Source organism: Chrysochloris asiatica, unplaced genomic scaffold, assembly GCF_000296735.1.
Source record: "Chrysochloris asiatica unplaced genomic scaffold, ChrAsi1.0 scaffold00339, whole genome shotgun sequence".
NCBI classification, from domain to species: Eukaryota; Metazoa; Chordata; class Mammalia; order Afrosoricida; family Chrysochloridae; genus Chrysochloris; species Chrysochloris asiatica.
This window is the reverse complement of record NW_006408857.1, coordinates 2591345-2614149: the sequence shown is the minus strand read 5'-3', so window position 1 is coordinate 2614149 and position 22805 is coordinate 2591345. Positions and strand designations below refer to the sequence as shown.

Genomic DNA, 22805 nt, shown 5'->3' with positions numbered 1-22805 from the left:
ATGGACTCAAGCGTGGCTACAGTAGTGAGGTTGGCCCTGGATCAGGCAGTGTGTCGTTCTGCTGTGCATAAAGTTGCTATGAGTCGGTGCTGACTCAATGGCACCTAACAACAACAAGATGTGGCAGGCACTATTTAGAGGTTATCACATACTACATGCAACCCTGCCACCTAGGCAAAAGAGGATTACTCTCCCCACCTCTTCTCCACTTTTAGTACATAACAGTTATTACTACAAGTACAACCAAAAGCAGAATTCGAAAATGCTAGTTTTGCTAAAAGCTCGCTGTGTGACCATTACTTAACATTGCCAAGTCTCCGGCTTGTTAGCTGCAAAACAAGATTACTAGAAGCAAATTCTGTGGTGTTGCAGGGGTTGAATAGTCCTAACATATGTAACGTGTGTAGCCCACTGCTGACACAGATTATGTGCTAAATAAAGCATCATTGTACAGGTCATTTAAGTTCTCAAAGGAGTCAAAAGTTACAATGTTCAAAAGCCCAAGTGTTCATCCTTTGAAAATTTTCTATTCTATTTTCCTACTTTTCTCCCACATTTGGCTGCAAAGTCTTTTATGAATAATTATTTAAAAAAACAAATCTCAACTAAATAGCAACCTGCACACCTTCACTACAGTGCATCCACATGTTTGAGATAAACTTTCTATCCTTAAAACGTACCTGTATGATGTTTGGCATGCCGTAAAAGTTGCTTCTGGAGCCTGAAGAGTCGTCCACAGGAGGGATGAGGACATACATATTTTTTCTTCAGCAAATGCTGATATTTAATGTGGTGCTAAAACAGTAAAAGAAAGTGAAAAGGGTTAAAAATTAAGATTTCCTGAAAGTTCTTTTGTTTGCAGAATCAAAACTGCAAAAGGAAAAGCAAACATCTTATATTATGTTAGGAAGGCAGTGTATTTTGATTAAGAATACAGACTCTGATAATATCATATGGAGTCCTGGGGTGGCACTGTGGGTTAGAGCGCTGGACTACACGGTCGGTTTGAACTGAAGCTCACCAGCCACTCCTTGGAAACCCTATACCGGGGGTTGCTCTGAGTTGGAACTGACTTAACAGCACTCAACAACGACAACATTCCAATCTAGGACTACTGGTGTGGTTCTGTAGGATCATCACTGGATTGTGAACCATAGGTCAGCAGTTCAAATCCACCAGAACCCTATACAGGGTTGCTGAGTCACAACCGACTTGATAGCACCTAAAACAACAACCTTCTAATCTTGGTCGGCCATTCCTAAGCATAAAAATCTTGAGGTTGTACTTAGAAACAGTTTTAAGCTTTAATTCTCATTTCTGAAATGGGGGTAAAAACACTATCTCATTGTGTTTTTGTGGTGATCCAGAGATCATATGTTGTACCATGTTTAGCTGACACAAAGTAAAAGGATCATTATTTTAACAAAATCAGAATACAAAAGACAAACTCTAGTCTCCGGTTGTTATTGTAGGTGAACTAAAAATCAAGGACTTCCTGAACTTTATTGTTATTCTTAGGCGCTATCATAGCGACATAGTGACCCTACGCATACACTGCCCAGCCCTGCGCCATCCTCACAATTGTTAAGTTTCAGCCCTCTGTTGCTGCCTCTGTATCAGTCAACCTCATTGAAGGTCTTCATCTGTTTCAGTTAACAAGCAGATGTCCTTCTCCAAGGACTGGTCTGTTCTGATAACATATCCAAAGTATGAGAGTTTAAGTCTCACCATTTTAGCTTCTAAGGAACATTTTAGCTGTATTTCTTCCAAAACAGATTTGTTCTTCACCAGCATCAAAATTCAAAGAAAGGGGTCAATTCTTCTCCGGGGCTCCTTATTCACATGCATGTGAGGCGATTGGAAATGTTATAAACCCTTGGTTCTTGGGTCAGGCATTGGTATTTTTGCTCTTTATCATATTAAAGAAGTTCTTTGCAGCAGACTCACCCAATGACATGTCGTCTGATTTTTCCACTGCTGTTGTCATGAGCATTGACTGTGGATCCAACAACAAATAAATGCTTTACGACTTCAAAAGTTTCATTTTATCGTGATGTAAAACTGGTCGTTGCAAGGATTTTTGTTTTCTTTACATGATTCTATTATGAAATGTTGTAGTCTTTGATCTTTATCAGTTAAGTGCTTCAAAGTCCTCAAGATTTTCAGCCAGCAAGATTGTATCACCTGTGTATCACAGGTTGTTACTGAGCCTTCTTCCATCCGGAGGCCACATTTCTTCTTCATATAGCCCAGCTTCTTGGATTATTCACTCAGCACACAGATTAAGCACGGTTAAACAACACAAACCTAATACACACCTTTCCTGATTTTTACACTATTCAGTGTCCCGTCCCTTTGTTTTGTTCTAAGGACTGGCTCTTAATCTATGAACAAGTCCCACATGAGCACAATTACGTGTTCTGGAATTCCCATTCTTCAGAATGTTATCTTACATTTTGTAACAAGTTACACAGATGAATGCCTTTACATAGTTAATAAAATACTTCTGTTTTATTAAACACAAGTAAACATCTTTCTGGTATTCTCTGCTTTCAGCCAAGATCCAGCTGACATCAACAATGGTACATTCTCTTCTGAATCTAGCTGGAATTTCTGGCAGCTCCCTGTTGATGTACTACTGTTGCAATCATGTTTGAATGATCTTCAGCAAAACTTTACTTGAGTGACATTAATGATATTGCTTGATAACTTCCCACATTCTTTCTGATGTGTTACCTTTTTTTTCTGGTAAGGAAAGAAATACATATGGATCATTTCCAGTTGGTTGGCCAAGAATCTGTCTTTCAAATTTGTTATAGACTAGTGAGTGCTTCTAGTGCTTCATCTGCCTGTTGAAACATTTCAGTTGCTATCATCAATTCCTGGAGCTTTGTTTCTTGCCAATGCAGCTTGGTCTTCTTCCTTTAACACCATGGATTACTGTTCCTATTTCACTTCTTTGAAACTTTAATAATCACTGTATCACCTTCATGGTTTTTGCCAGACCCAGATGTAGACTGTACCTTTATTCACTTAAAACAACAAAAAATATATTTTATTCTTTCTAAATAGGTGTTTTATTCTACTGTACAAAGGGTCAATATGAGTTGGAACTGATTTGCTGGCATCTGACAGCAAATAGTGTCCAAAAATCATTGGTCTGACTTGCCAATTTTACCTTTTTTCTAATACACATTAATAAAATCTCTCACAGAGTCTTGGTGATCTCTTCCGAGCATCACCTAGCTTACTAGAAGGATTTAAGCCTCACTGGGATTTTCCAAGAGTCCAAGGAAGTCATCAATTTGGGCCTTGATTTCTAAGTCACTTCTAATATGACTGAAGTGACTGCATCTTGAAAGAAAAACTTCCTTTACACCTCTTTCACCTGTGTTCTTATAAAAAACCACAGGGCCTACGTCAAGCCCACAAATTTCTAGTATGATGAAGTATGGAAACTAGTAATAAAATAACCCTGAAAGGCTGCCTAGTCCAATGCCATCACTAACCTGCAGATAGCGTGGGTGCGCAAGCACAGTTCCACATCCTTCCATCTCACAACGGACATACTGAATCGGAGGCTTTTTTCTATTATTAAAATGAATAAGAAAAGTTAGCAATGGAAAGGTGGTGACTGGAACAGTGACCTTTAACTACAACTGCAGTATAGGGAATAGCTATTCCAAACTATGAAGAATTTCAACACTTTACTTTAGAGAATTTGTTAAAATTACCAAATGATTGGTAGGATTAAAAACACGTAAACATAAAAACACAAATGAATTAAAAAGGAGTCTCAGCCATCAAGATAAATTTCAAATAAGAGACACCCTATGGACAGAGGACAGAGGACAGCTCCCCCTCCCACTCCCCAGGCTCAGGGTTCCCAAGACTACAAATGGACAGAAGCAGACCGCCTCGTCTTTCTCCCATGGAGTAAGCTGGTGGGTTCAATGTGATCTACTGGTTAGCAATCGAGCGCTTAACCAACATGCCACCAGGGCTCCTACTAGCAAACCTCGAAAAAGCAAAGACGAAGTATTAAAATGTTTGGAAACCTCATGATTCTACAATGGACATGAAAATGTACAAGCTTGAGTCAAGGCATTAATGAAATCGCTTTTGTGAACCTTTTCAATAGCCATCCCTCACAAGATTATTACTTCAGAATTAGCACCACAAAGAGGGCACAAAACAGTATTAAGTTACTCACCTCCTTTTGGGTAACCGGGGACTTTTGTCGTCTTTTCGCCTTCTTCCTCTCCTGTAAGTAAAAAACAAAGTAACAAAATATGTCCACATACTCCAGACTGAAGCTTACAGAGTGAAGTATGGCTAAAGACACAATCAAGATCTAAGTACAGGTGGTATATATGAAGGCTATCCCAGAATACCTAGAGCCAAAGAAACATTTGGCAAAGCAGGCAAACACTTCACTCTGAAGTAGTTTCACTTTCAGATCAGCCTGTTGCAGTTGCTAAGTGACAGAAATCATCTGACTCAGTGACCTTGTATAGGGTTTCCAAAAAGTGGTTTGGTAGCCTTGAACCATCAGTGTTTTTCCCACAGTGCCAAACCAGGACGCCTGAAGTGCATGCGAAATATGCTTTATAGACTAGGCAATACATGGAAGATTTGGACACACCTCAAGAATTGTTACACTGAAAGGTCTAATGCCTAAATTTAGTCAAACAGAAAACAGAAAAATCTACTATTTAAAACCTCAAAAATATAAACTATACTGTGCTTTCAACAGAACCAGAAATACACTTAAATCTTATTTCTGCAACCATTAATGGTTGCCAATCAGAAAGTTTTGACCTAAGACTAGCACATCATTTGCTGTACCTTACTATTCCTTTGAGGATCCCCATTTGCCACACTTTTTCTTGTAGTCTCTTATCCTTGCATCCCTATAGCCAGTGTCTTCCCTGCGCATTTGGAGACAAAATGGCTAAACGCTCACTGCTAACCAAAAAGGTTGGTGGTTTAAACCCACCAGCTGCTTCGTGGGGAAAACAATCTGGCAGTTTGCTTTCATAAACGTTGTTATATGCCGTTGAGTTTGGTCCAACCCATAGCGACCCTGTATAGGGTTTCTGAGGAGCGGCTGGTGAGCTTGAGGTTCAAACTGACTTTACAGTCCAGTGCCACAGCAGGACATTAGAGCCTTGGAAATCCTGTAGGGAAGTTCTATAGTCCCGATGAGTCAGACATGACTTAACAGAATACAACATGCATTGCTTAGATTTAAAATGTTACTTTTCAGGTTCCTTAAGAGTCTCAACTGCTTGAAGCCAAATTTTTCAAGTATAATAAGTACTTTCAAGGATGTACATATATCACCACACTTCCCCAAACTGCCATTATCTTTTCCCTCAATAGCTTCAAAGTCTCTGCTCCATCGCCATTCATTTAAAAAAAGCATTAATTGTCTACTCACTTTCTAGGAGGCTCCTCATCCTCCCTAATTTCATTTTCTTCTTCCTTCACTTCTACCTCTACTTCCACTTTAATTTCTTTCTTCTCTTTTTCTTCTTTGACCTTCCCTGATCTTCTCCGTGGCTTTGGGGTTTCTCTGAAAGCACAAATACATTCCAGGTTTGGTATAAAGCAAAAGACCTTCTCAAGGAAAACTATAGTCACAAGATAAAGCTTAGGGATACAAGTATCTCTGACTTACTATAAATTATCCTCAGCTCAAAAACTGTAATGGCGTGCTAATTATTCCAAACATACATATAGTAACGATATATAATAACGCCCATGGATGACCCCCAGGCAAAACATGCCTGAGAATCAATTCACCACGGCTGTAAAGAGAAACAAGAGAATAAGTAAAAAATTCTAAGTATTCAGGCAGTTCATGATGCTTTAAGATAAGACATGCAAGCACCATGATTTGGCTACAAACAAAATGATATTCTGTAAGTAGGAGAGAACTGTTGAGTAGGTATTAATGGATCAGATCACATTAGATCTGTAAAACAGATGCATAGCTCATTTAAAATTAAGTCTATACCCATGAGTGAGGCCACAAGATGTAATAAACACATGCAACAATGCTTACTGACTCAATTTTCACTGGCTTGCCAGAGACATTACATATTTGAGACTTGCCTTTCTAAGTGGGGTTTGTAGGTCTCATCTCTTGGGTCATCTTTGAATGGTATTTCCTCTTCACTGATTAACATCTCTTCTTCCTCCTCTTCCTCTTCACTACTAAACGGAGCAAACAGATGAGAGATTCTAGCTGTGACAGTCACATCTAACAGGATTTTATTTAGTAACTTACTTATAAAGTGGTATCCAGAATCACAGTAGGCCACAGGATTTTCATCATTCTGATCTAGCTGGACTGCAATCTAGCAGCTTTAATCTAAATTATAATTGGAACCAAAAAACACAGATCCTAGGTATGTTGTCACTTCACTAAAGGTTGTTATTAGATGCCATCAAGTCAGTTCAGACTCAAGAGTGACCTTAAGCACAACAGAACGAAACACTGCCCACTCTTACTCCATCCTCACAATCGTTAAGCTTGAACTGACTGCAGCTGCCACTGTACTAATTCATCTTGTTGGGGGTCTTCCTCTTTTTCATGGACCCTCCACTTTACCCAGCATGATGTCCTTCTCCAGGGGCTGGTCCTAGCTGATAATATGTCTAAAGTTATGAGCAACGATGATTACTTATTAACACTAAAAGTTAAATACTAACTTGACAGCACTATGTCTAAGATTCTACTGTATCAAAAAAGATCCATCAACAGACAAAAATTATTTATCACAGAAGATACTGATTAAATTTCAAAGCAATGCAAACTCTCACATTTCACATTAGCGTTCTACAAGGAAAAAGCCAGAACATACGGGGTATAAAACATGTTTCTGCATGAACGAAGAGTACATGATGGAAGTTTTCATCAAGGTTTAGGGTTGAATCTAAACTGAAAACTAAAATTGAATCAGCTAAGAGCAAGGCAGATTTGTAGAGTTCTGGTGTGGCACTGTGGGTTAATGCACTAGATTGCCAGGTCAGTCTGAACCGCAAGGTTGGCAGTTGAAGCTCACCAGCTGCTCCTCAAAAACCCTATATACAGGGTGCTAGTACTCAGAACTGACTTGACCGCACTTAACAACAAAGGTAGACTCCTGGTGTGGCGCTATAGGATCAGCACTGGACTATGAACCACAAGGTCGGCAGTTCAAACCCACCAGTTGCTCCTCAGAAACCCTACACGGGGTTGCTATGAGTTTGAACTGATTCGATGGCACTTAACAACCACAAGAACAGGTTAATCTGTTATAGCTCAAGATTCTTTCACGTGGGGAACACACTTCTTTATCGTTTAATATGACTATGCTTTATGGCTCCACACGTTTAAATATGAACTGTAAGATTTCTTACCTAATGCCACCCAGAGACTGATGCTCTTCTGCAACATCTGAATAAAATAAACAAAAATATTAATTTTAAAGTCTCCATCCTTAGGGATTAATATTTTGTCTTTGCACCGGAGAGTGAAACCAAATCACTACCTGGGTTATATAAATGAGACTTAAGACTATCTACAACTGTCCAAAAACCTCTAAACCAAGCAAAACCCATTCTAGACCACTACACTAAATACAAGAATACATTACTTTACCTGCTCAACATTACAGGTTAGATTGTAATCATTGCAATGAAACGATGAGTGTAAAACCAATGTTCTCCCATGTAAACCATCACTCAATTCACAATAAAAACTTAAAAACAAAAAACAAAAAAACAAACCAGCAGGTTATTGGTATCCATGCACTATTTTTACTCTACCATAATCAAGCGGGTCTGTGTTTGGTTCGGACTTGCAGATGAGCTGCAATGAACCTGTCTTGGACCTAGAACTTCGGGTGTTCTCTGTGTCTTGATGGCGAGAGGCAGCTGTCCTGCTACTACTGCGCCAGCCCCGGGTAGGCCGCGTTGAAATGGAGATGTCCTGAGGGAGGGTAGAATCTTCTTCTTCCTCTTTCTCCTCCTTGGGACCTAGATGAAAATACACAGCACTCATGTTTAGTTTATACTTAACCAATCTCTATATATGAAGGTGAGCCAAATTGTCCACACTCTGGCTGTAGAATTTACTTTCATCCACTTTTAGAAGACACAAATGTATCGTTTTTGACAGAATCTCCTTGCTTTTACATTTTTTTTTGTCCGTTTGTAAACAAGTTTTCATATTCCCTTATTTGAAATGTTTTTAGGCTGAACTGTGAGTTACGAATGCACCACTGCCTTCATTTCTTCATCAAAGGTGAAGAGCTTGCTTTCAGAGGACCAAACAGATCTAAGTCCCGATGGAGCAAGATCAGGACTACAGGGAGTGTGCTTTAACACCTTAAAATAAAGTTTTTGCAGATGCCAAGAGTGTGGGCAGAGGTGTGTGGAAGTGCAATGTCATGCAAGATCACAACACCCTTGGATAGCAGTTCTCTGCATTTAATCTGAAATTTTGCTTCAGCTCTTCAGTGAGCATCTTATTGTAACAAACACTGTTGATTATTAAACCTTTTTCCTGGTAGTGTTTCAATAATGGCCCTTGAGAATCCCAGAAAACTGTAAAGCATCAATTTTCCAGCTGGTGAATGACTTTTGAACTTTTTCTTGGTGGGCTATTGAGGCTGGTTCCATTCCATACTATCGCTTACTCTCAGACTTGTAGTGATAAATTCGTCTTAACGATGTTTTTCTAAGCAATTATTTACCTCCCTTCAAATGCAACTTTTGTTTGCAGATGTCCAATCACTTCTGTTTATGCTCTTCTGTGAGCTGTGTTTCGGTACACATATCACACAAACTTTTCAAAACTCAAGTCCTACGCAGAGCCATGGATGATTTGCAAATGATCTGCCACATAATCCAGTCACTCGTCTATTTGACACAATCACTTCAAATGCACACTCAAAATTGTCATCAGTTGTAGAGGTGGATGGGAGTTTTAATTTACCTGCACTGTGGATAATTTTTGACTTACCCTCAAGCTTACTGGAGTCCTGGTGAGTTGCTGAAGAATAAGCACTGGACTGCTAACAAAGAGGCTAGTGGTTCAAACCCAAAAGCCACTCCTTGAAAGCCCTATACAAGGGTTGCTATGAGTCAGAACTGACTCGAGGAAGTAACAATATATTTACTAATGTCAACAGTCAACGAAAACTTTCATAATTATTCAGGGATAGAAACAAACAGGTTTTCTACTAAAATAACGGGAAAAAAGGTGTAAAAAAAATTACATAAATCTTTGCTATTCTTTCTCTAAATACATCGTGCTACAAAATAATTTTATATGGCTCAATCTACTAAAACTGCAACCATAAGTAGGTGAAATATATCCAGTGATTCAATTCAGGAATTCTTACCTTTAGTTCTAACATAAAACAAAACAGGAACACAAAACCTAATTAGTAAATAAGATGACTGGACCTACAGAGGCATGGAAAAAGAAGCCTTGGATCTAGATGCATTAACCACCAAAGAATGCAACAGGGTATTGCTGTAAGAAGAATTCTATAATAGGAATGTCTTCCTCCCTTGACTGTATTCAGAAGGTTTTACTTAGGGCTTACACCATGAATTTTAATTCACCTCAAAAGCATCCCCTGGCGAACTTGAAACTCTGCTGTAGTATTTTAGTTTCTCTATGAGTGTGCACTTCAGCAAACTACCAGGTCTTTCTTTTCTCCTGCACACGGGCTGGTGGGTTCAAGCTACCAACCTTTAATTAGCAGTCAAGCACTTAACACACTGCAATACCAGTGGATGACATGTTAAGAGTCATATCCTACACCAACAGTTCCTTCCACAAAACAAGATACCTCTTCAATCCAAAGCTAGTCTGTCTCATGACGCCGTATGTTATACAACTATTACATGGAGTTTTCTTGGATTGTCAGACCTTTCTTCTGTGGAGCCATGGGGTTGATGTGAACCACCAACTTTTAGCAACTGAGTGCAAACTGGGACAAAAAGCCAATGCCCTATAACAGAGGTACCCTGTGACAATTCCTGAAACTTCAATCATGGAAGTTCCACGTCCTTCTCTCTTTGCTCTGTACCCTTCCCTACAAGTCAACACTAGATTGAACAGATTTTATACTGTACAGTGCTCAATACAGAAATCACGATTCCTGATAATCATGTAGATCAGTGAAATCAAGAACAGAAAGATACAACTGTATACAGGGTTTCTGAAGAACCTACTGGTGGCTTTGAACCACCAACTTTTCAGTTAGCAGTCGCAGTGCTTAGCCTACAATCACTCCACCAGTAGTACTCCAGCTCCTCCCACTGAAGAAGAAAATCCATGTACCCAACTCATACGCTAAGGAGTTCTAGTTGTGTGGTGCAAAGCTGTAAACGAAACCCCACCAGTCGGCACTCCTTGGGAGAAAGATGAAGTTGTCAGTCCCCATAAAGACTGACAGTTTGGCAAACCCTAAGGAGTTCTCCTCTGTCCTATAGAGTTGTCACAGCAGGAAGTGAGTGGATGGCAGTGGGGGTTTGTTTTGTTTTGTTTTTCAACCCATAAACCTTTTGACTTCAACACTGCAAATCTGACACTGCCAATGCCTTGTGCCTTCAGTCTTTCTGAATGTTGTTCTACGGCAAGCATGATATGAAGAAGCCTGAATTGAAGACCAAAGATGTAGGAATGAACCAACCAATAATAACATCTTTCTATTTTAAAGTCACTAAGTTTTTGGGAAGACTCTACGGAGGGACACAGTAAAGAGGCAAAGTTATGTACAAATTCTGTAAACAAGTGAGGATACAATTGGAAGAAACAGGCAGTTTAACAAGGTTGGCAGGTAGAAGGCATGACCACAGTGCTCTTTAGGAGAATTAACTGAACTGAAGCTAATGGGACCTTTACCTGGATGCAGTTGTTGTTGTTAAGTGCCGTCGAGTCAGTTCTGACCCATAGCGACCCTGGTATAGGGTTTCTGAGGAGCAGTTGGTGAGCTTGAACCACCGACCTTGCAGTTCAAATGGCTTTGCAGTCTGGTGCATTAATCCACAGCACCACACCAGGACTCCTGGATGCAGTTAGATCTCGGAAATTTTAATTTAGGAGTTTGGCCATTCTTGAACTTCAAGGCTCCAGGGGCATTAAGCCAGAGCCAATTCTTTTTTGTCAACTCAGGCTCATTTCAGCGTGAGGTTAGCTAAGCTTTCATTTCATGTACACTTGCATCTCTTTTACAGGTTTCAGGTTCTTATCGGCTAAATAACGGTTTCCCCACTCAGGACCTTGGTTTCTGCTGCTTTTGTGTTTCTTCCACCTGGACTTGCTGCTATAGCTCTTTAAGTGATTCCGTTAGGGAAAGGCGTCTTAGGTCTATCATAAATTAGACATGTCTCTCTTCTTCCAGGAAACTAGAACAAGAGGAAGAATCGTAATAGGTCTCAAAGTCTGAAGCATTAGAAAAATGGTTTCAAGGATCTGGGGCATTAGCAACATGGAACAAGGATGTCTAAGTAGATCACTCTCATGGTACTGAGGAAAAGAATACGTATAGTTCCTGCTACCTTAAGATAAAGAGCTGGTAAGAAAAGGGCCAGATAAAATGCTTATCTAATGTATTACCAAGGAGCTCTGGTAGCGTAGTGGTTACCAATCGGGCTGCGAACCTTAAGGCCAGCAGTTCGAAACTACCAGCTGTTCCGCGGGAGAAAGATGAGGCGTTCTGCTCCCATAAAGATTTACGGCCTTGGAAACCCTGTACAGGGTTGCTATGGGTTGGAAACGACTCGACGGCACTTAACAACAACAACAATGTACTACCAGTGGTTCTATGAGAGAAACTTGAGGCTTTCTGCTCCCATAAAGATTTACAGCCTCGGAAACCTGTATAGGGTCGCTATGGGTTGGAATCTACTCCAAAGCACTTAACAACAAAAATGCACTCTCAGCCCTCTGTGGCATGAATACTGTACACTTCTGTTTCTGAACCCCAACTATCTAGTTTTTGTATTTCTATAATTATCTTCACTTTGTTTTCCATAATCAGTATGTATATTAGCCAATCTTAGCAGTTTTAAGAAAAGTCAGGTTAAGAGTTCTCTTTTCTTTTTTGCTCATTTATTTGTACTTAAGCCAGTTTTAGAAAATTACCAGCTCATTTGTGGAAAGCATTTCAGCTGAAAATGAGAGCCAATGTGAGAGTTAAGATTGAATGTATATATGCATCCTTTTCATCTATTTTTCCTTCTAGAGCTCTTTTCTATTTAAAAATATGACTTCATTTTAACTGGTTTACCATGTCATCTTTAAGGAGACTCAGAATCTTTCAAGAAAGAATTGTGAAGACAATGTTCTGAATGCCTTCTCACATAGTCTTCTTTGTAAAGAATGGCAACAACTACAAAAATTAGATTTCCTCACGTGAGTGGGGGGAAAAAGGGTGGGAGTACCGGTTCTGTATCTTCAAGAACATATACAAGTATTGTTTAATGATACTGGAAATGAGATATCTGTAAAGGAAAGTTGAAACAGTTAAAGTTATGAGGTGTTGATGTTGCAACAAGATCTTGGCAGAGATGAATATGATATAACAGACAGATTTAAGAGGATAAGAGATAACCAAAAGTATTTCAACAGAGCGGGGAAAATACTGTTTCAAGTAAGACTTTTAAAAAGAAGGAAAAGTCTTAGAGACATAATCTAGAACTTGTTTTGCTGTTAAGTGCCGTGGAGTCAGTTCCTACTCATTGTAACCCTGTATAGGGTGTTCCTGAGGAACAGCTGGCGAGTTTGAACCACTGACCCTGCAGTTCAAAACCGACCTTGTGCTCCAGTGCATTATCCCACAGCGCCACACCAGTGCTCCGATTATAACTAGAGAAAAGTCAAAGCCATAAATAGTTTTAGTAAAATCCCAGAGCTATTATGAACTCATTTCCTGTCTAGGCAATCTTTTCCAGACATCACTACTCTATAACAAAAATACCTGAAAAATAATAACATGATTCTGAATAAAAAGAAAGCCAAAGTGTAATACAATTAAAATTTCAAGCATCCAGGGTTATTATCAGGTTATGTTTCCCATAACTCTAAACTTATGAGATATACTGGGGGGCGGGGGAGAGGAAATCTAAGCAAAGTTAGGTACCTGCTGCATATTTTGGCATTCACATTGCATATTAATCAAAATTAAAGTCTTTGAGAAGTCCTATGATAAATAATCTACCTTTTATGACTCAAAAACACTGTCCACATTTATCTAACTCTTATATAGAATCTCCTTTTTTTATCTTGATGGGTGGGTTTAATTATTTATGACAAAGGTACCAGCAGATTAGTGAGAAAATACTAGCTGCATCATGCTAATATGTCTAGTTAGAAGTTTTAAAGTGAAGAAATGAAAATTAAAGTATTGCGTCACACTGAGGCTCTTAATAATTACATTTAGGTCAACTATTCCTTTACTCCATTAGCATGAATGTAACCCTAGTCCAAAACAGAGAGACCAGAATGAAAGCAGAAAGCTAAGTTAAAAAGTGGATGCTCCACAAGGATACAGATAAATTCTTTGACGGTGGTAAACCAAGTTTTCAAGTTGTAAGCTTTCTTCTTCTGTTTTCTGTGTCCAATGCTCCTTCCTCAGACATCTACCTGCAAAGCCGTTTTATTATCACTGTTCAGGACTCAAGTCAAATATCACCTCCTCAGAGAGGCCTTCCCTTGCCATCTTATCTAAACTTAGTCCCACCTGATCAATCATTTTATTAGCTTGTTTTAACATCTTCATTGCACTTCCCTGATTACCAGTATAATCCAGTGCCTAGAATGCTGATGGACAGAGTGGACACTCAACAATGACTTGCAGAATGAATAAACACTACTTTAGCAAAGACACATTAAATGTTTTATATAGAGAGTTAAATGGAGCCCTGGTGTGGTGCTGTAGGATAAGCACTGGACTGTTAACCAAAAGTTTGTTAGTTCAAACTTACCCTGTACAGGGTTACTATGAATTGAAACCAACTCAAAGGGAACTTAACATCAGTAACATTCAAAGTTAAATGAGCAAAACAGGGACCAATATCAATATTTCTTTACTATTATTTCAGCTGGAAAAAGGAATATGTCACTTTACAATTTAATAATTTCAGAGTAGTAGAAAGTTGTTTTGTGTATACAATATTGTTTGTTTAAACATGGCCAAGTATTTTCTTTTCAACTCGAAAAGTCCCCAAACCAAACCTGCTATCATCCAGTCATAGTGACCTCGTGTGCAGAGCAGAACTTATTTCCATGAGCTTTTATTGGCTGTGATCTTAACCGGAAGCAGACTGTGGCTGGCTGGTTTCAAACCACTCATCTTTATGTCAGTGTCTGTGTGCAAGCTTTTTTTGCCGCCCAAGGTCTTCAACTCAAGGAATTATATATACAATCTCAAACTTGGAATAAGCAAAAGTGAACAATCCCACCAAAACCTTTTCAGTATCAATAAAATGGGCAATTGTGCCTCTAAAAAAATATCCAAACCTATTCAGTTTTGGGAAAAAACCTTGTAATTGTAAAATGACAGTGAGTTATTTCAGTTAAAGTTCAACAGACTAAGCATGAAAGATTATTCCACAGAAAGACAGTAATTGTAAGGGCTTCATTAGGTTCGCTAATAAAGAAACGGGGGTAGGAGTTTGAAAATGCCCATTTCTTTAGCTGTTATAAACATCATCACTAAAATTCACTGCCACTGAGCCGATTCCGACTCTGAGCAACCAACCCTACACAGGGTTTCAAAGGCGGCAAATCTTGACAGGAGCAAAAAGTCTTATCTTTCTCCCTGAGCAGTTCGTGGGTACGAACTACCAACTTTTCAGTTAGCAATTCAGTGCTTATCTTACAGTACCACCACTCCTACCTTACTTACAAAGCAGCCACCAATTCAAGTTGTTGTTGTTGTTAAGTGCCGTCGAGTCGGTTCTGACCCATAGCAACCCTGTACAGGGTTTCCAAGGGTGTAAATCTTTACGGGAGTAGAAAGCCTTCAAGTTACTAGCTCCTAATCAGTCATTGGTCTACTACATGGCATAAAGTCATGGTTTTAAACTTGCTTTATATTTATGTACTTTTTAAAGTTTTTATTGTGAATTATATGATAAAGTACATGGGAGAATATTCGCTTTACACTCATTCTATCGTATTTTGTTTCATTGCAATGACTGCAATCCCCTCCCTGCATCATCAAACAACCAAACAGCATACCCCACAAGCCTGCCCCCCAGCCGTCAGCTCTCAGCCCCTCTCTGGGTCTAGAGTCCCCAGCCACTCCACCTCTCCATGTCTCTGCCTCCATCTCTGGTGTCACTGCTTCTATTCCACACTCCAATCTTCTCCCTTGATGGTCCCAGGGACCTCCGCTCCTAGACTGCAAAGTCAGCCACTCCCCTCCCTTAGTTACAAAATGTCTACCTTTACATTTCTAACCCCCACAGTCAGTCCTGATGACAATTATTCACTACTGTACCACAAGAGTCTTATCCCCAACTCCTTTCATCAGCCTCATCCAGAGAGGGTGGAAATCACTCAGTGGAGATTCTGCCTTCCCTCGTACCCTCTGTAACTAGGCTCCCTCTTGAAAGCTTATAAGTCAGTCACTTTGTGCCTTTGTAGCCCACTCATTTTGGGTAGCCAATGTCTAAGGTGCGTATCCCTGTTGACCCTGTGTACTGAGGAGGTGGGAATGATTCTCACTATAAAAATTTGTTCCCTCTTTTGAGCTACTACATCCATAAGTATAGGTCAAGTTCATCAAATTGTAGCAGATTACTCTTTTCCCCCTCTTCTTTCTTCTTCTAGTGGAGTTCTGATCATCCAGCCATCGAAGTCAGGTCAAGTGGGTACTATCTGCAAGTACGGGTGTTCTTGTGTATCTGCCCTCACTTCATATCAGCTGGATGCTTCACTCTCCACTCTAGTCCTCTGTGGCCATGTCCCTGTCTCTGGGCCCAGGAGTCCCCAGGTCTTGACATACTGCTGGCCAACCAGGTCTCAATCCGGGTTGACAGGAGTCTATCGAACGTTGTCAGGCTTCTTAAAGTAATTTTGACAAAGAAAAAGAAAAAAAAAAAAAAAAAACCCTTCATTTACAACACACACACACACACACACTCACAAACACATTTTTAAAGAAATAGTAGCACACCACCACAGAGTCGATTCCAACTTCTAGTGATCCTCTGGGACAGAATACACTAGCTCCCCCAACGGTTACTGAGGCCCTCAATCTTCACAGGCGCAGACAGTCTCATCTTTCTCTACAGGAATAGCAGCTGATGGGTTTGAACTGTTGACCTTGCATAACCCACTATACCACCAGGACTCCTAGCAAGTTATAAGTGGATCTTCAAAAAGCTAACTGTTCAGCTCCCAGTTATTACAAAGTGTATTTCAGGACTTGGAGGCTGGCTATGCAGATCTAGGTTAAGATTAGACATCAGTATTATGAGATATGCCTAAAAGAATATTTGCTCTAATTTAAAGGGTCCTGTGAGTTTGAATGCAGCATCAAAAAAACAAAGCCAAAAATCAGAAAAGGGAAAAAAAATGAGCCAGTAACTGATCCAACATGAGGGTGTAATGTTAAGAACTCAGAATCTGCAAAGTCTAAACACAGTGAAATAGTCTCTTAAGGTTCAAAATAATCCAGAGATGCAAAAGACTACATTAAAAATATATAAATATATATGGATATAGACAATTGGCATGCTTCAAATTCAATCTCTATAGAGAAATGACCTCATTTAATTTTTCACCTTCAAAGAATTTCTTTCTGCATTCTTTAAACTGCATTTATAATCTGAGCCTCTACCAGCGTCCTGGTATGGAGCTATAGCATAAACACTGGACCACGGGTCAGTTTGCACCACAAGCTTGGCAGTTCAAACCCACCAATAGCTCTTCGCAAACCCTATATAAATACACTGTGAGTTGGAACAGAGTCAACACCACTAAACCTTAACAAACAGCATCAATATTTTGTCTACACATAAATCCATACAGTATCATTCCTTTCTTTATCCCTTCATTAAAAACAAAACCAAAAACCCAACAACCATCAACAAGCAGCTCAAAAATTTGTCAACCAACTCAAACCACCTGAAATTTGTACGCACATCAAGACAGCCCTCTCTTCAAATCTGTCATCTAAATAACCTGAACCTACAATTCAGTAATTCTTTACTGAATAGAAGTCACTTTTAATGGAAACTAAACTGAGTTTATGTTGTTGTTGATAAGTACCATCAAGTAGATTTTGACCCATAGCAATAGGGTTTCCAAGAAGCAGCTTGAACCACCGACCTTGCAGTCTAGTGCATTAACCCACAGCGCCAGACCAGGACTCCGTAAATTGAATCATTAGATTGGCATTCATTCTTTTTATCAGATTATAAACAACTGTGGTAACAAAGTGGACCAAATCTTACCTTTATCCGTTGTTACGTTTTCTACGCATCTGAAAGAAATGAGAATCAAATATTAATTGAACACTCTTGTACATTTTCTTAAAATGCAAGTAATTACCTTTTTCAAGTAACAAGCTAATCTCCAGAATGATATACTCTAGCACACTGCTGTCCAACAGAACTTTCTGTGATAATGAACATCTGTATCTGAACTGTTCAATACGGCAGCCACATCAGACTACTGAGCACACCTGAACTAGGTGGTGTAATACAGACACTGCATTTTATTTTATGAATGCAAATCTACGTAGCTTGTGTGAGCTCTTTTATTTGACAGTGCAGAGATAGGAGTAGCATTTGAGACAGATTGTTTTCCTTTAAACAGTATTGGTATCTGCTAAACCTCTAAGATAGATACTGGGGTTTCATTATATTGCTTTCTCTGCTTTTTATGTATTTCACAATTTTCACAATAAAAATGAAATGAATCTAAAATACAAATTAAAACTATGTTTAAAATCTATTTCTTAAATGGCAATAGGTGTATCTCAAAAATAAATATAACTTGAACTTTGCAAATTAGATTGCAACAGTAAAGGGCTCCCCTATACCTATCCCAACTTCAAAAATCAACATGCCTTCTATCTCTGACAGAAAGATGCTAGTGAGCACTACAAAGCTGTACGAGTTTGTGTGCTTGGCAAGTAAACCTAATAAAAATGAGGACCATTTTATATGTTACTATAGCTCTGGTAGCGTAGTGGTTACGAGTCGGGCTGCTAACCTTAAGTCAGTAGTTCAAAACTACCAGCCATTCCATGGGAGAAACATGAGGCTTTCTGCTCTGGTAAAGATTTACAGCTTCGGAAACCCTACACAGCAGTGCTATGGGTCGAAACTGACTCAGCAGCACACCACGACCACCACCACCAGAGTACTCAGGGCAAATACAGAACCCACAGAATAATACAAATTCTGTTCTTTAAGAAGACTAGGTATCATTTTTTGTTTCTTATTAAATAGTTTAGTACTTTAATTCTATTTTCAATTTATGTTTGTTGTGGCTAAGTGCTGTCAAATTGGTTCCATCTCATAATGACCCTGTAGAGGGTTTTCTGAGGAGCCACTAAGAAATCTGAACCCCTCAACTTTATGGTTCAAACTGACCAAGCAGTCCAGTGCTTATCCTATAGCGCCACACCAGGTCTTCTGTCTCCTTAAATTATATTGTTGTTGTTACGTGCTGTGGAGTCAGTTCCGACCCATAGCGACCCTGTACAGGGTTTCCGAGACTGTAAATCTTTACGGGAGCAGAAAGCCTCATCTTTCTCCCGCAGAACAGCTGGAAGTTTCAAATTGCCGACCTTGCAGTTTGCAGCCCGATTCGTAACCACTACACTACCCCTAATTACAATTAATTCAAGACAACTGCTAATCCTTCTAACTCTAAATGAAAACTACAGAAATAACGACTAAAATTTTGAAACATTAAATAATAAACTTTCTGAAAACCTTTTGGAATGGGTCCATGTTTCTATTACCATATTAATCACCCTAGAAGAAAACTGATAAATTACATCTTACACAACTGAAGGCTTCTTCAGAGCCATGAAATATTTTTCAGTTCAGATTATAGCCTCTTAATCCTCACTCATGACCCTCATGCTTTTCTAAAAAATGAAATAGCAAGAAAGTGCCACCAAAAGGTTTATCATCATTTTACTTTTAGCAATAAAATATACCAAAATATGGAACTCCATATACCAGAAATATTTTTCCTTCACCTATAACTCACCTGAACCTGATGGAGGACTTGTAAAAATATGTCAAATGATGCTCAACAGCTGAACTAGAAGTTTAAAAAAGTATTTAATATGGACTTTTAAACACTGACATACAAAGGATAAAAGAACAACTTACAAGATAAAATGAAGCTTTTATCTTTTAACCTAGTTTTAATTTTGACAACTTATACTAAGGGCATGGCTGTTTTAATATATGACTCTAAAAACAAATACACTGGAAACTACGATGCCAGTGCTACCACATGTTTCTTGTTACTTGAAAACGTAAGCAAGAGATGTATTGCCATCTGCATTGGAAATCTGAGAATCTTAACCTTGAAACTGATTGGCTTAAAATTATCAGCCTAATACTTACCCGCTCCTTGGAAACCCTGTACAGGGTCGCTATGGGTCGGAACCAACTTGACGGCATTTCACAACAACAACTGAGTGTACAGCATAACTATTCTTCAAATTTAGTTTTTTCTTTTACTATTTCCTTCCTAAACTTTATGATTCCAAGCATTTAAACTTTATGTCTTTCCCGAGCAAGTTTATTCAAAGCAAAATGTTTATTCCTAATGCATAAATATTTCAAAATGTACCTGTGAGCACTTAAAAAAAAAAAAAAAAGTAAAATGTTGTTAATAAGTTGCTTAAGAGACTTTACAAAAATTGCAACCTAATTATCATCCAACAATTAACCTCATTGCACAAATTCATCAGATTAAAGATGAGAAAGCAGATTTAAAGAGGTTAGCCTGGTGGTGGTGGTGGTTATGTGCCGTGGAGTCAGTTCTGACTCACAGCGACCCTGTACAGGGTTTCCGAGGCTGTAAATCTTTATGGGAGCAGAAAGCCTCATCTTTCTCCCACAGGACAGCAAGTTGGTAGTTTCGAACCGCTGACTTTGAGATTAGCAGCCAGTTCATAATCACTATGCTAACCAAATGAATAGTAAAAATTGGGTTTACTGGCTAAAAGTCCAATTTTTTTTTATTTTTTTTTTTACTATGGTACTTTTGCTTTCTAATATGAACAGGCTTCAAACAGTCCAAATTTCTCTTTAAAATCCTGGCATGGTGCTGTACGAAAAACATTGGACTGCTAACCAAAAGGTCAACTGTTCAAATCCACAAGCTGCTCCAAGGAAACCCCACACAGAGTTGCTGCGTTTGAACCAGTTCAACAGTATTTAACAAAAATACAACATGCTGTTGTACATTGTATAGTTTGCCGTCTCTTTAATCAAGAGAAACAAATGTCAGTTGATGTCTGGAATTTCATAGGTGAAAAGTTGGGATATGGAAAAGGACCTGAATGAAGCAAATTATTTGGCAAGTAGAAATGAATCCAAGGTCAGAAGATACTTTTCAGTAGCTGATGCTCAAAACTTAAGTGCTGTCAAGTTGGTTCAGACTCCTCGCGCCCTTTGAAGTGCTGACCATGTGGTTAGCAAGCAGTTCAGTGCTCATCCTACAAGTGCCACACCAAAACGTCTAGAAATGAATTAAAGGATTAAACAAAGTAGGTGATTAGTGTTAAAATAACTCTAGTGTTATTTTAATTAGTGTTAAAATAACTCCTCCTTGGGAACCCCATTGTTGTTATAAGTGCTATGGAACCAATTCCAACCCATAAAGACTTGGTATAGAGTTTCCAAGGAGCAGCTGGTGAGCAGGGTGGCCTTTTCACTGTGAAAAGGTGCAGACCCAGCACAAGTCTAGCAAATCTTCCCCAATCAGTGCTAGCAGGGCCTAGGCGACAGGGAACCATGCCTACTTTATACTCCCCAGAAGAGGACTGTACCAGGCAGGGTTCCTGCTTAGTCAAGATGATCTGATTTTCTGGGCCATGAAGTAAACAAAACCATGATCATGATGAAAATTTTATTACCAATCTGAAATCCATAATCAAAAGGCAGCTCTGAGGCTCAGAGAAAAGAGTACTTACTTATTGCTATTTACTACCTTTAGATATTAGGCGAGGGAAGGACACTAAAAATTAAGACTCCTCTTATCTCCCCACAAGAAACACCACAGAGATAAAGCTGAAGCAATTTAGTCAAGTCAAAGGCACTAACTATCCTTTGAAAAGTTCCACTGTTAAAATAAACCTGACAGTGGGTAAAACTGCCACCTTTGATCATTTCTATAAGGAGACACAGGTTCATTTAACTCTCAAATAGATGAGAAGGGAAAGGAATTTACAAAATAACTTCCCTATGTGTGTTTGGGAGTCCTGGTGTGGTGCTGCGGGCTAATGCAACAGACTGCAAAGTCGTTTGAACTGCAAAGGTCGGTGGTTCAAGCTCACCAGCTGCTCCTTGGAAACCTTATACAGGGTCCCTATAGGTCAGAAATGACTCAATGACACTTAACCTGTGTTTAAACCACCACGTCTCCAGTTCAAGCTTACCAGCCACTCCTCCTGGGAAACCCCATACAGAGTGGCTATGAGTCAGAAGCAACTCAACAACAACCTCTGTGGTAATAGTCCCTAGGTGGTCCAACTGGTTAATTACCAGACTCAGCTGCTAACTACAAATAAAACGTTCAGGTCTGAGTCCATCCAGGGGGTCTGGGAAGAAAGAAAGGCCTAGTGGTACTACTGTAAACCCTATGGCGAACAATCCTAGCTTGACGCACATTATGCATGGGTCCGAAGTGATTCATTGGCAAAAAATGAAAAATCCGATTTTGTATAATTTGGAAAACTTACATGAAAATCGCAACTATAAAGTACTCACTGCCTTACTGTCACCAGATTTAAAATTAACTAGTACTCATCATTACGAATCGGGCTGCGAACCACAAGGTCAGCAGTTCGAAACTACCAGCTGCTCCGCGGGAGAAAGATGAGGCGTTCTGCTCTCGTAAAGATTAAGAGCCTCGGAAACCCTGTGCAGGGTCGCTTTGAGTCGGAACCGACTCCACGGCACATACAACAACAGTACTCATCTAAATAAAAGTAATGATGCCGTTTTTCAAGACCAAAATTATTTGTCAGTAGAGATATTTGTTGTTCACAGAACTGTCGTGCAAAAGTTTCTAAATTCTGTAAATTTAAACGATTCAATATTTTGACAGCTCGTCGAATTCCAAACTACACCCTTGAATTTTATTCCTTACAAAGACTTCTGAGGCTGGCTTGCGGGAATCAATGTTAGTTCTTAATTTTGCAACACGTCAAAATCTTGCCGCTAAAGTGTGGCGCTGTAGAATCAGCACTGGACTGCGAACAAGGTCAGCAGTTCAAACCCACCAGCTGCTCCTTGGAAACCCTATACAGGGTCGCTATCAGTCGGAACCGATTCTACTGGGCCGCACTTAGCAACATCCTATGGGGATATGGTATAGATGAGCACTTAAAACTGATTGATTGCTCCTTCTCTGACCATTTTCACTGCTTTTTTTTTTTTCTAATTTGAAAGTCGCACGGCACAAGCGATGCTTCCAGCAATAGTGCCAATACAAATGACATCTAGCCTCTACCAACATGTGTGCTTTGGAGTTCTTTCCATGAGTTTTACTTGGATAAACATTTAAAGGCTTTACGCTCATAGCT

At 39.3% G+C, this 22805-nt stretch overlaps 1 protein-coding gene across 2 annotated transcripts in view; it reads right to left on the bottom strand.

Moving 5' to 3' along the window:
• ZFP91 (ZFP91 zinc finger protein) overlaps positions 1-22805 on the bottom strand; it is a 28918-nt gene that overhangs the window by 4973 nt on the left and 1140 nt on the right. The window contains exons 2-9 of one of the 2 annotated variants that reach the window (XM_006875766.1): positions 17476-17504; positions 7819-8028; positions 7411-7447; positions 6121-6219; positions 5444-5578; positions 4214-4264; positions 3510-3588; positions 681-795 (exon numbers count right to left, since the gene is read on the bottom strand). In XM_006875766.1, coding sequence (XP_006875828.1) covers positions 681-795; positions 3510-3588; positions 4214-4264; positions 5444-5578; positions 6121-6219; positions 7411-7447; positions 7819-8028; positions 17476-17504 — 755 coding nt within the window. Of the gene's footprint in view, positions 1-680; positions 796-3509; positions 3589-4213; positions 4265-5443; positions 5579-6120; positions 6223-7410; positions 7448-7818; positions 8029-17475; positions 17505-22805 lie in introns of both variants that reach the window. The other variant, XM_006875765.1, reaches the window with a different exon arrangement.